At 39.2% G+C, this 13,641-nt stretch overlaps 1 protein-coding gene and 1 long non-coding RNA gene across 3 annotated transcripts; both read right to left on the reverse strand.

Moving 5' to 3' along the window:
* Positions 1-883: 883 nt before the first annotated feature.
* On the reverse strand, positions 884-4,699 carry LOC140924299 (uncharacterized). Of its 2 annotated transcripts, none has more exons than XR_012164235.1 (2): positions 4,452-4,699; positions 884-2,216 (listed from the first exon to the last, which is right to left on the reverse strand). It is a non-coding gene; the product is annotated as an uncharacterized lncRNA (long non-coding RNA). The 2 variants fall into 2 exon arrangements; XR_012164234.1 differs by having other exon boundaries at positions 4,438-4,699.
* A 1,654-nt stretch (positions 4,700-6,353) lies between these two features.
* On the reverse strand, positions 6,354-7,636 carry LOC140924289 (uncharacterized). Its single transcript, XM_073374319.1, has one exon. The coding sequence runs from the start codon at positions 7,422-7,424 to the stop codon at positions 6,675-6,677; it is 750 nt and encodes a 249-aa protein (XP_073230420.1). The 5' UTR covers positions 7,425-7,636; the 3' UTR covers positions 6,354-6,674.
* Between the last annotated feature and the right edge of the window lie 6,005 nt (positions 7,637-13,641).

Here is a 13,641-nt window from a genome sequence, read left to right on the forward strand (position 1 = left end):
TTTTGTTGGGGGTGGGGGGGGGGGAAATATGCTGGAGTAGAATGTGCATATTCTAAACACAGTAGTATTCATGGGATGAACAATTTATGAATCAAAGACATGAAATACCGTAAAATTCCGAAAATAAGGCCCGGGGCGTATATTTTTGAAAAGCCCTTTTTGAGGGGCTTATATTCGGAGGGGCTTATATACGGGAGGGAAATTTGCGTTTCAAAATCGATTGGGCTAGCCTTATAGTTGGAGGTAAATTACCGTTTTTGCTTTGTTTTATTTTGTATTTGAGGGCAATTTTCCAAGTAAAAGCCCCCGGGGGGCTTATATTTGGAGGGGCGATTTTACAGAGGGTTTTTTGCGTTACCAGTTTGGGGGGCTTATACACGGAGGGGCTTATTTTCGGAATTTTACGGTATCTTTAAATCTATGGTTGACTGAGTACTATCTGCAAAGGGTGCATGTAATACATTGGCTTGACTGTGGGGTAGGTTGCATACCAGGTTACATTCAAAATTATAATAAACAAGGCTATGCTCTAAGAAAAAAAATTTGGGGAGCCCAAAACACTAACCCTTTGACATTCTGGCTGCTCAGCATAGTAATTTTGGGCAAAAACTAAGATTGCTTTCTTGCCGAAAAGCAACAGTAAGTCACCAGGGGCCTCTGAGGACTGCTAGAGTACAGCCCTAATAAACATAATACAGACTTTCCTTGTTTCTATGACACAGATCCCTTTGCCAAGCAAAGAAAAGTCTATTTCAAAGATAACAAAATTCCATTTGATGGAGTACCATTCAGTATAATTGGCACCAAGGTATTTGACTGCCAACATGGACCAGACAGGAAAAAGTCATTTAAAGCGAGACATTCTGAAGAGAAGGTATGTTGGTTATGACTAAAAAATATCTGCATTTTTATTTCACAGCCACAGCCTTTTTGGTGCTTTTAGCACTAAACTGTAAGGAATCTATAATATTAATCTTCTAACTACAGGTTGATGATCACTCATTCAAAAGGAGGAGGTTTCTACCTCAAGACACAATGAAGTTTGGCTGCCCTGCAAGTATTTGTTTATCAAAAGTCATAAAGTATTGCAATTACAAGGTGCAAAACCACCATCACAATAGTGATAATACCAATTGACATTATACTTCCGCTCAGTAAAATACATCCCTTCATTTCATAACTTATTACTGTCTTTTAACTCTATTAGATCAGGGATGACACAGAAAGACTAAGAAGGGACATGTCCAAAAAGCTGAAGACTGATATAACCAGCGGACAGAAACCCCAAGTGGAACGCAGAATTTATATCCAATTACCAAAGGAGGATGAACACAAAGATCACATCACTGGAGAGGTCTGTTGATGTCAATGGAAAGAACTGGGACACTACCTTAACTTGAGAACAATAATATTAACTTTTGTTTTTGGCTCTTTTTGTTTGAGTAATAGTTGAAGGCTTAAGGAAAAACACTTTGAATGGGTGGGACAAGAGTTGAGTCATTTTCATATAAACCTTCTAGTTTTTCATGTATAAATCATTATGGTAATTATAGTTTCGGACAGGTATTACTTTCCTATGAAAAGGCAAGAAGGCATGTGAAAGAAAGTCAAGTCAGACCTTCCACTCAAAGGCTAGGTCACAAAGTACAACAGGTGTATGGGTGGCTACATGCTATGTAGTGTTAACAATCATAGCCTAGGTCTGTAAATGAAGTAATGATCATGAAAAAAGGTCCAAGTAGTGTCTAGGACTAAAATAGAAGCTGATAAAAAATAAACAAAATTGTCTAGGAATTATTATTTCAACTGATTTGTTGCTATTCTATCCAAATAATTTGTTTTTTGAATGTTGTTGTTGACAGAAGTGACATTTCATTCATTACATGTAAGTGTACATTGTACCAGCAGTGCCTACAACTATCAGCATGGCTGTCAAAATATTTCTGTCAAACATGTAATTCCATTTTCATTTTTCTCCTCATGTATCAAACAGCCAGATTGGTGGCATTCTGCAGCCCATCGACATCGCCGAAGGTGTGAAAACTGTGGACAAAATGTTAAGACATCTTAGGCAATTCGTAAAAACTGAACTACTTCCAGGGCAATCTCCACCAGCATCAACAAACAGGCGCTATTATCCAACAGATGTGGACATCAGGAACCACATGTATCAGGCATCAGTCAAAAAAATCCTGTCCAAATCTGATCAGGAAAACCTTGAAAAGAAAATTGAAAATTGGTGTCAGGAGAACCCACAAGGCTCTTTCTATTTTAGACCCTGTGCCCTATCAGCCTCATCAACAGCTTCTGAAAGCATGAACAATGAGGAAACAGATCAAAATTGTGTGTGAGATGATCTTTTGTTTGCTCATCAAACAGCCTGGCAAAAGCAACTCATGATCTGTTACGGAAATGAGATCACCCTGCTTAATGCAACCTACAAGACAATGAGATATGAGCTCCCTCTATTTTTCCTAGTGGTAAAGACAAATGTAAATTACATAGTTGTGGGGTCTTTCATAAATCAACGGGAAACTACAGCCTCCATACAGGAAGCACTAGGGATCTTCCATGATTGGAATGCCAGCTGGAAGCCCCAATTTTTCATGACTGACTTTTGTCATGAAGAGATCCATGCAATTGAGAACACATTCACAGGTACGGATGAATCAACATTGGGCCAATATTCTCAAAGTGTGAAACTAAATGTAAATAAAGACTTGTACATTCAAGCAGGGTGCAAAGAAAATCATTTTTACAGCTTGCCATTCAAGTATTCAAGTACATGTGGGCAAACAAGATTTTGAAGGAATAAGTAACAATTTCTATAAAATTGTAAGTTAACCTTGATCCTCCCTAGTGACTGGAAAACCAGGCCAAATTAATTATGACTTTAGGTATTCACTTACAAATCTGGATACTTCCTAGAGGGCGAAACCTTAAAGTCAAGCTTAGGTTGATGCCATACGAGGTATCAGTATATCCATCATAGTGCTTTATCTTCTGTACCTAAGACTTTAGCATAGTAGCAACTGACGAGGAAGGCTATAGTTCCAAAACTGCAGTCTTGCTTAAGAATTCATAACAGTCGCATAGACGAATGTTAAGCAAAAACTTAAGTAAATACCTACGAAGGAACAACAAGACATCGCACTCCAGTTCAAAGACTCACTTATGTTAAGAAAAACTAAATGAACTGTGTGAGCGCTAAGAGAATTATCTTGACTGACGCACAATATATTTCTCCAAACTTGGTGTAGCTTACTTTAAGCTACAGTCTGAAGATCGCACTATCCGTGGAAATTCAAAATCCTGCAAACCACACTATCGAGCTGGGCCCAGAGTCATACTGATATGGCAGGAAATAATCACATTCACGGACAAAGAAACTTGCATGCATGCATGTAGTTAATCAGACACAGTCATTTCGGAGAAATCCAAAAAAACTAAAATCTTTATTCAGCCGTAGTAAACAGAGGTCAAAGGATATAAAACACTTTACAACTGCATGTGAAATCAAATCCTATCAGGGACACCTACAGAAGCATAAACCACAGGAAATGATTACTCAGTATGCATGTAACAAACTTATTTCATGACCTCTTAACATAAGACTTAGTGCGGCAAAAACAAGATTTACTCAGTCAAAGTTTAGAATGCTACAAGTCATGCACTGTGTAGTGCTAGTAACCTTCGCGAGAGAGACAAAAAGAAAGAGAACCACTGTTCAAGCAGACTCTCAAGGTCACGTTTCACATTATCACGAGCTTATGAGGCGTGTTTAGCCTGTCAACGCTTATAACTTACCTTTTCGAAAATTTCAGCCAGAAAAAAGGCTCCCGAAAATTCTAGATGACCTTTTTAGCGTAAAAATCAGTTAAAAATTGGCAATTATACCATTTTTTAGATGTTAGAAAATCCTAGGAGAGGCAGGGAAGCAAGGACTTTTACAACAAATGTTCCGAAAATTCTAGATCTCAAATCGTCTTCTGAACAGATATTTATTATTTTCCAAAAGTTGTCGTTGGGTGCCCCTGACTAAACTTAATAGCGAAATAAATGCAGTCAGTACTTAAAGTGTAAGTTTGTTATTACATGTAGCTCCAAATAAATGAAAAATTAACAGAATCTGCAGTAATTGGGCGTGTAATGCCATAGACTATTTGAATGAAAACTCTGTAACGACACAATGATAGTGAGGTTTGTTAATTTCAACACTTGTCACGTCAGTTTGATAGATGGAACCTTGTCCATCCACCAAAATGACGTCGCTTGAGAATTAAGCTGATAAACCAGAAATATCTTTTTCTATATAGAATACTCTCCATATGAATGCTTTTAGAAGTGAGCTCGATAGAAAGTAATTTAAGCTTAAGTCTTTCCTTGCCACTTTCTGAACGTAAACTATAAATGTCAATAGTAGCTTTCGCATCATACCTTCTCGGGCCTACCTTCTCTTAAGATTTGCCTTTTAACCAAACAACACAAGGTAGATCGGTTAGGTAAATCCTGGCAAACATAATCTCACTTCATTCGCTAGTTTGAGTGGTATACTGACAAGCATATATCAGTCTAGACCAGACAGTGGCCGCCATATTTGTTTTTACGATAAGAAGCCGACGCGTAAACCGAAGATGTTCACCGGAGATCAGATGACGTCACGTCAGTTTGGCGGATGGAAACAAGTGACGACCAAATGGTCCTTCCATCCGCGCTAGGGATGATGGGTGTAAATGGCAAAAACCGCTGGCTCAAAACTGTACTGAAGGTTCAACAACCTTGAATCGCAGCGAATTAATTACTGTACGGAAAAACAACAAGATTAACATAAAAGTTCCTGACACAGCTTGTACTTGGAAAATTGCCCCCAAAGACAACGTAAAACAAAGCAAAAACAGTCAGATTTACTTCTAACTATAAGGCTAGCCCAATCAATTTTGAGACGCAAATTACCCTCCGTATATAAGCCCCTCAAAAAGGGCCTTTGAAAAATATAAGCCCCGGGGCTTGTTTTCGGAATTTTACGGTAGCTCAGACCGGAGCTGATTACGGTGGCCTCCTGGTTCAGATCAGTTTACCATAGCTAGCCTGCGTAGTTCCGGTCTTTTTCAGGGCGAATGAATAAATCTATAAAAAAAATAATAACCGGCCCCACGCAGGCTACCTACGCGTATAAAGTTCGTTTGTGTAGCAGACGTCGAAAGGGGTAAGGGATTTGGAGGAAGGGAATAAGGGAGGGGATTCCTTAGGGGAAATTGGGCCAAAGATCAGTTCCGGAAATGTAACTATAAATAGACTTGTCTGTGAACTGGTGAAAGGCGTTTATTGGCTCCTGCCTGCCCTGTAGTGCATGCTATGAATGTTTTTTTAAACCATTTTATCTTTTATAGGAGATTTTGTTATTACCATTATTGTTATTAAGGAGACGTGACGGCACCCCTATTGGAAGACTAGAAATTTTGAAGGGTTGAATAAAGGTTGAGCGTACCGAGTCTACTTCCGGGGCATGTGATAGCCATGCAGACCTAAACTTTTGTTTGGCACGTGTTCATCGCAGTCTCGCTCATGATTGTAAAGTACCAGTTAGTTTCGGCAGACGTCCAGCCAAACAAATGTTATTTCCTTACTTCTACAGTACTTTGGACGTTTCCTTTCGCGTTGATTTTGGTCAGGGATTTAGAAAAATTGGGTGTTTTACTACTTCAAGGGATATATATTTTTTTCCAATCCGGAAGTCACGGCCGATTGTAAACTAGCGGCATGTACGTCTAGTTCAGCTACTCAAACTTTTAAGTACAATTGAATATTAGGGAATGCCTACCTGCATGTCATTGAAAAAGAAGAAAGTAAAGGAAAATAAGTTTGATTTATCTCAAAATTGGATTTGTCATCACCTAGTTCTTTTCCACTTCGGACTCGGTGCAAATTTCGGCGTAATCTTTGACCACTTTGAATTTTGCCCGCACGACTTTCATCCCCTTTAATAAAAGGTTACTCTAGAAGAAGTTTAAGAAATAATGGCAAAACGTGAGCAAGAAGCTCTCAGACCAATATATGTCGAAACAAAATGAATGCTTTGAAGGGTGTTTGCTTTGCGCTCAGAAAACGCTAGAATAGCAGCTTCCTCCACGTTCCTCCAAAATATGTTTATAGATATTACGTAACTGCCCTTTCGCCCATTTTTAGAATTTCCGCCTACGGCCATAAAATGAACTTGTTTTTGACGATGTCAAGCAGTGCAAATTCTAAAGAATAAAGCGCCGCATACGGAAATAACACGCTTCAAAAATGAAATTTCAAAAGTCTTACTTTAACCCAACAAAGACAAATTCAATAGAAAACTACAACTTAAATGCGATGCACAAATTTTTATTCCTTGATGATAATTGCCTCACCATTTATTGCAAATGAATAATAAGCGGATTTATTGCCCTTCAGGCGTTGACATAAACTTGGCTTTCTTTCCATGAAATTAACATGCATAACTCAATCAGTCTTTTTTGTACAAGTAAAGCGAGAAGTAAAGTACAAAGTACTCATTTTCTTAGAAATTTTACACATAATATTTACAGACACTTTATTTAAACCTACTGTGGAAGGTAGGCATTTCATAGCATTGTATTAATAAAGTTCACCCCACTGTATCTTGCTCGTTCCTCTCGCAAGAAACGAAATCAAGAACATCGCACCTCTTCTTCGTAGCGGGCAGTGAGGTTTCTGGCCATGACAGTATATCGAGAAAAAGTCTGAAGCAGTTCGGACAACTTCTGTTGCAGTTTGGCATCTGGCAGCTCGAAATTCCGCGATCCTGACAGCAGTTCCGCTCGCAGGGTCTTGAGCAAAGCGAAAACATCGTACAGAGTTTGGATCCCTTCGTTAAACTGCGGCATCTGCTCGCTAACTCGGTGATCTTTCAACAGGCAAGGAAAAAGGACTGACTTCTCCAAGGATTCCACCTCATCGACAAATTTCTTCAACGCGCCGAGAAGACAATTTTCAGCAGCAAGGAGAGTTTTGTTTTTAAAATTTTGAAAAGAGGGAAGCTCGTCGTTCGGGCCCAGATTTAGCGTCGAAGTTTTGATGTACCTGGCGACCAAGGCGAGCTGATTTAAACGGTGACAAGATTCTCGAATTTCCCGTTCTAGCGGAACAAGGCTCTCTTCATCTTCGCTGTAATGGCTATGTCCAAGCGACAATTTAATTCGCATCGCTTTCACCATTAAATAGAATGCCCTCATGTTCATATTGTTTTGCAGAAACGAATCGGCGGCGGAACCTTTCGCAGGCATAAGATCCTTTACGGGCAGATCGATCAACTTCATGGGAATCAGGACCGTATGATCCATCAAATCCACCGTTTGCAAAAACTGTTCCATCACAGCGAGGAAAGAGTGCTCTACAGATTTTAACCGTCTCGACTCCATTGAATATGATAAGCTTCTGTTTACCACTCTTGTCCCTTTGACAGGTGCAAAGCGAGGGTTTTCGCTCTGTGTAATATTCACTCAGTAATTTATCTTCTCCTCACTACTCAAACCTGAAGGACATCCAGATATTTCTGAGACGTACGGCTGCAATCAACGTCCTTAAAATGCATCCCTGCGGCCTTTTGTCATGATCTTTTCTGGCGAACGTGACATTTGTTTTTCACGACTGTGGCCTGAGATGGCATTGTTGCTGTACACGTGCTGTGCATGTGAAACAGCAATGGTTCGACTCCCTCATTTGCTATGCACACAAAACATCAAACTTATTGTCCCCCGATTTCAAGTAAAATGTCACCTTTTCTATTCGTTAAGCAATTCCATCTCTTCTTTGGTAACAGCTTATATAAATTAACAGTATTCGAACGCCAAAATACATAATTGTTGCCCTGTTTGAAGGGTAGTTTTTGTTTGTTGAAATTCAATGCGCGAACAAGGCGTGATGTAATACGTAATTTTGATTGGTTTATAGACAAGAGAAAGGGGCGCTGGCTAGGCGTTGGTGGGGCGTATAGGTGGCGTGTTCAAGTTGTCTGTCACGCCATACGACTTTCGTAATAGAAACACTTGTGAGGGCAAAACCACAACGACAAAGCAGTGAGGGTTCGCCGGATCTTTTATAGAAGGCCTGGATCAATAAAATCTTGTCTCAGTATCAGATTTTAAATTTAAAACAGTAATAATCGTAATGATCGTGTCCGAGGTTCTACCTTGTTTCGATTTGGGAGTTACTTGGGAGAGGAAAGTTACATCCCCACAAAGTCAAAAAAAAAAAAAAAACACTCGTGTAAATTAAAATTCCTGACAAATCTTGTTCAAAATATCCGCCGATCCTCTGATGTCCAATATTTATCGGAGATTTTGAATTCTTACATTTTATCCGTAAGCTTCAAACCACCTGCGGTAAACGGGATATATATAAAGGTCAAAATATATTTATTTATTCAAACAACGCGCTACTTCATTCTTACAATCGAAGCTGTAAAAGACGACCATATCGTTATGGATTTAAAAGAAGAACGTGTCTTTGAAACTGAAAGTACTATTTTCCTTTTAAAATTTCTCTCGATCTCCTGTTTTTTATTTTATTTTTCAAACATAGTCAAAACAACAATTTCACAAGCGAAGCGTGGTTGTGCTTCCGTAAGAGTGGTTTAGTACGTTTATTCTTTATTAGCGTCAGATTAGCGTGGATTCCAGACAAATGCAGCAGAATTCTCGGAGCCCAGCGGCTCCTGGCCCAGGAATTGAGCGAGCTCTGTGAAAAACACAATCATGGCAGACCCTCTATAACTGTTTAGTATCTTTTATTTGTTTCTCATAGTTTCTATAAAACAACATTTAAAGTCCCTGAAAAAAATCGAAACATATCTTAAATCCAAAAATATCTTGTGACTGATCAAATCTAATTCTGCATTTTTTATGGCGTAAATTGACGGTCGTGTTTTTTAAAAAGAGCTGACTTTTTCGTATACGGTAGAAACTCTACTTCAGTGGATCAACTCTTTGGAGACTAAGACCATGGTCGCTGTGTTTACCGGAAAGGGTTGAAGATTTACAGTTTATTTATAAGAAATGCTAATAATAGCGCATCGACAAGTAACGCAATTATAATAGAGTTAACAAAAAGGAAACCAATGTCCACCAACTGTTCAGAACAAGATGTTCAAAAAATAAAGCGAACAAGGTACAGTGAAGACGTCAGTTTGAACTTCGTTCGTATTCACAATTTTGTGGCCGTTTCTGTTGCAGAAAGAGAGAGCCGCCATAAGAACTTCGACTGGTATAAAAAGGATTTTACAAGATTAATCATAGATGTATTTGCTTTTCTGTGAAGATCAAGAAAACCGATTTGGCCGTAATTCCCCAGTAGAACACACTAGAAAGGAAATAAGTCGGAAAAACACGTACTTTGGTCCAAGGTGTTAGGACCTGTTTTTTACCCAGGTCAAATTTTATTTGTCCCGGGTTAAAATTTGGATGCATATCAGGGCAAAGTGAAAGACAAGCACGTGATACACCGACACCGTCCCCACACGCACTCAGAGGGGATTGCGAGTCAAGAGTCAGTACTTGATAGTTTTGGATAGCTTTCAGTATCTTTTATTACGCATAGCTTACTGCTTCTCAAAATGTTTGTTCCACGTCCCGTGAAAAAGTTGAAAATAACGCGAATAAGGTCCGATTGGGAAAATACTTTTGACGACGTTCAGGGTTCAGACATTCAGCAGCAGTGATCGGGTAGTTGTCAGAGTTCAATGATCTTGAATCACGTACTTACAGAACTTCGCTCTTTGCGCGTCTCGCCGCTCAGTGGTGGTGAGACTAGGGTAAGTTCTATCAGACGTTGATCGGACTTTTGCCGCCTCACCCGTTACTTGTAAGTTTGTCGAAGACAAGAGTCTTAAAAGCTGTGGCTAACCGACTTTCCAAATTTTCCCACTGTAGAATGGGACCCCCTTGATCGAATTCGAAGTCTGTCCGTCATTCCCTGTTCAAATTCGACTTCATAGCGCTTCGGTTCCGCAATTTGACCCCCCACCGAATTAAAAATCAGGTAAAATGTTCACTCCTGTTGACTATCGAAGAAGACAGTAACACTGTATTAAAAACTGTGTTTCTGATGTGAACGTCTTTAACCCTTCCTCGCGCGATTTTCACCCCTTCCAAGAAAAGTCGCACCATTAGCCAGATTGGAATGAGTGTACAATGTGTAAATTTTTTGGATAAGTCGATGAAAAGTTGGAAGCAAGAGAGAATGAGCTTGTTGGAAGATAATTTTCATTTTCGCCGTCTATGCGTCCAACAAAAATTTAATTTGACTTTTTAGTTGTCATTTCCGTTTTTCCAAGGTCCTCTCGCTCTGCCTCGTTATCACGCGGTTAGCTTAGTTGCCGCGCAACGCGCCATATGATTCGAAACTCCGTGTTCTTTCGTTCATCGGACTCGGGCTGTTTTATCGCACAACATGCAACGGTAAGACATGTAAAATAAACATGGTACTATGAATCTTTTGAAAGTACTCACTTGGATGTTTTGAGTTTTGGTTTCTTCGAGGAACTATCTAATTTGTCTTCACCATCAATTTTAGAACACCGACAAGACGAATCACAGTTTGTTGAACATGACTCCATGCTTGGCTGTTTCCTTTCTCCTGTGAGCAAACTTGGCAACTCCATGCATTGAGAAAGGGAGGCCAGCTACAAACACCAGGTAGGTATTAGTATTGAACATGAGCTTTAACTAACATTGCGAGCATTGAATAGATCTGCGTATCTGCAACAGACCTTGTCACGGTTTTGGAAGTCATCTTGACGAGTAGGTAACCGCGTGAGAATACAGAGTTTGTATGAAAATCTTATGTCGAATAATTTCCGTGAAACGGCTGTTCTGAAAAAACAAAAAAAATGAATTGTGAACTAAATCTTCACTCCTAACGATTTTACGGAGGAAATTTAAGGACGACAAATGCAGGAACATGCGCTAGAACCCCTTTTTAAAATATTCTATACATTTATCTTTAAAAATTTCTCTTCCTGCGGATTAAAATTTCCCGGGAAAAATTGCAGACAAATGTATCGAAAATCTAGAGCAAATGTCTGGAGAAATTCAAGCACAGTTATTTCCCCCAAAATTTGTTAGTAAAATCATTTGCTGTGAGGCTCTAGTTTACAATTCATATTATTTTTTCCAGAACAGCGGTTGACTGACTAACAACACAATAGTTGGCGTAGCTGGCAAACTGCAATTAATAGCTTGGGGAAAGTGATTTTAGGGGATTTCAAAATACTCGGCTACTTTGAAGTCCTGAAATCAGCTACATTGTATTCCTGAGGTCCCAAAGTTGATATGAAGCTTTTATTCTGTATGTATATTCTAAACTAATTTTTGCCTGATCGAAATTTTATGATTATAGAACGAGGTATATTCTTCGTGCACTGTTACCAGAGCCCTATTTTCCCTGGCATTCTTGCTGTATTCTTTCTTGTTCACGTGCTACCACATGTTAACCATGAATCGAAAAATCGAACAACTGTAGGACTTCGGGAGTATGTTTTGAAGATGAAAGCTTTACTAGATGGGTATTCTAGAATCATGCCGTGTGACGCAGCTGGAGTCAAAACAGCGCAGGAAATGAAAATCATCACATTCAGGGGCAAAAAATGCATGTAGCTGTTCTGCCAAGTACTCTGGAGAAAACCAGAGAAACAAACTTCTAACAGAGGTCATAAGTGCTAAACTGCATCTGAGATCAAACCTGGCCCTCAGACTGAACAAACCACAAAATGCATAAAACAGACCAACTTTGGGAACTCTAAAATACTTGTGACAGCAAAAAAAATTTCTGTTGAAGTTTAGATGCTTCTAGCACCTGTACTCCATGCACTGCATAACATTTGTATGTAAAAAAGAAAGGAAGGAAAACCTCCAAGGTCATGTTTCACACTGTCACAAGCTTATGAGTTGTGTTTTAGCCTGTCATTGCCTTGTAACTTCAAACTTGGTCATGTGTTAAAATTTTTGTGTGATGGCTTGGCATGGCAGAGGTATTTTTCCTTCTGACCTCTGAATATCATGGAAAAGAAGCTTCTGCTAGCAGGGAACCACAATGACAATGAGAACATCCAAAAAACAACTTGGACTATGGTAAAGGAGTAGCTCTGCATGTTTACCACACATTAATTTGCATTCATTTCTTTGACATCCATTTCATGACTATTGTTAGAATTTTCCTAATGATTGCAGGTTCTCCCTTGACAGGGCTTGAAATTGCGACTGATACGGTCGCCAATGCAACTAACATTTTCTCCTTGGTGACTAAAAATTCTAGTTTGGTCACCAAAATGGCAACCAGATTTCTCTATGATTGAGATTTAAATTAAAAGAGTGAAGTTAAGAGAAACATTTCATCTTATCCTTCTTTGCTTTCATCATAAAAAATGTGCCAAATCGCATAAACAAGGCCAGTTTACCTCCAAATTTATACCGACTTCTATCCACGATATTTTCAAATCTCATGGATCGCACCATACTATGCAGGGCTTCTGATTGGTCGCGGAAAAAAAGTCAAATTTCGCGGGATTTTTAGGGGCAAATTCGCTGAAAAATCGACCAATTTCGCAGGAATTTTAGGGCAAACTTAGCCAAAAATCAATCTGTCAAACAGGCTGATTTTGTGGTTATTTTTCAGGGAAAACTTGGTTAGAGATCGATCGGTTTTGCGCTGACCAGACCAGCGTTTTTAATGTTTTTCTAACAGAGGTCATCATTTGCTCTTTCAACAACAATACATAATTCGCTCCAGAACTGAACCAATGGCAAAGCCTTTTAACATCATTGTTAGTGCCCAGTTTTTTGCAACATAATCTACGCCTGGTAGTTTCCGAGTTTCGGGACTTTGTTTGCATGTTTCAGTGACGAGGTTTCAAGATAAATTTACAAGTTTACAGCAAGTAAATAACCCCAAGAGCTGAGAAAAATTTCAAATATGTTGTACAGACATGTATGTATTTGATAAGATTTCTACCGAATTTCGCAGCATTTTGCGTGTTTTTGTGAATTTGCGGCTCTGCGACGACGCTTAAACTCAGAAGCCCTGACTATGAGCTGCATCATTTACATCATACAAACTGGAGACTAAAAATTTGCATCTGGTGACTATATTTCTTCAGTTGGTCACCAAAAGGCGACCTGAGGGTTTTTTTAATTTCGAGCCTTGCTTGAGCTCCCAAAAAGTTCATCCACATTTTTACTTGTTGAGCAAAGCAAAATAAAAGAACACAAATACACTTTTTTGTGTTTCTGTAGCTGCCTTCAAAGTGGCAGTTGCCTAAGCTTCCCCTGACCAACCAAGTCAAAGTTGTTGCTGGGTCTAAAGTACTGGTCACATTCCACGGGTCAAGAGTAGAGGTCACTGCTCCATCAATAAACTACACGTACCAAGCTACACAGATTCCCCTCGATCTAATAGAGTATTTTGTTAGGAGGTTAGGGCTAGGAGACACTTGCTGTTTATTTATCTCTAACGTGGTGACCTTAACCGTCACCTTTGGAAAAGTGACCTGTACTTCATGCCTGCTGCAAAAAAATAATAAAAATACCTTGGAAGCTCTACTAGCCCAAAAGTCATTTACCTATAAAGTTTTTTCAATATCTG

Source organism: Porites lutea, chromosome 14 (genome assembly GCF_958299795.1).
Source record: "Porites lutea chromosome 14, jaPorLute2.1, whole genome shotgun sequence".
Lineage (NCBI taxonomy): Eukaryota > Metazoa > Cnidaria > Anthozoa > Scleractinia > Poritidae > Porites > Porites lutea.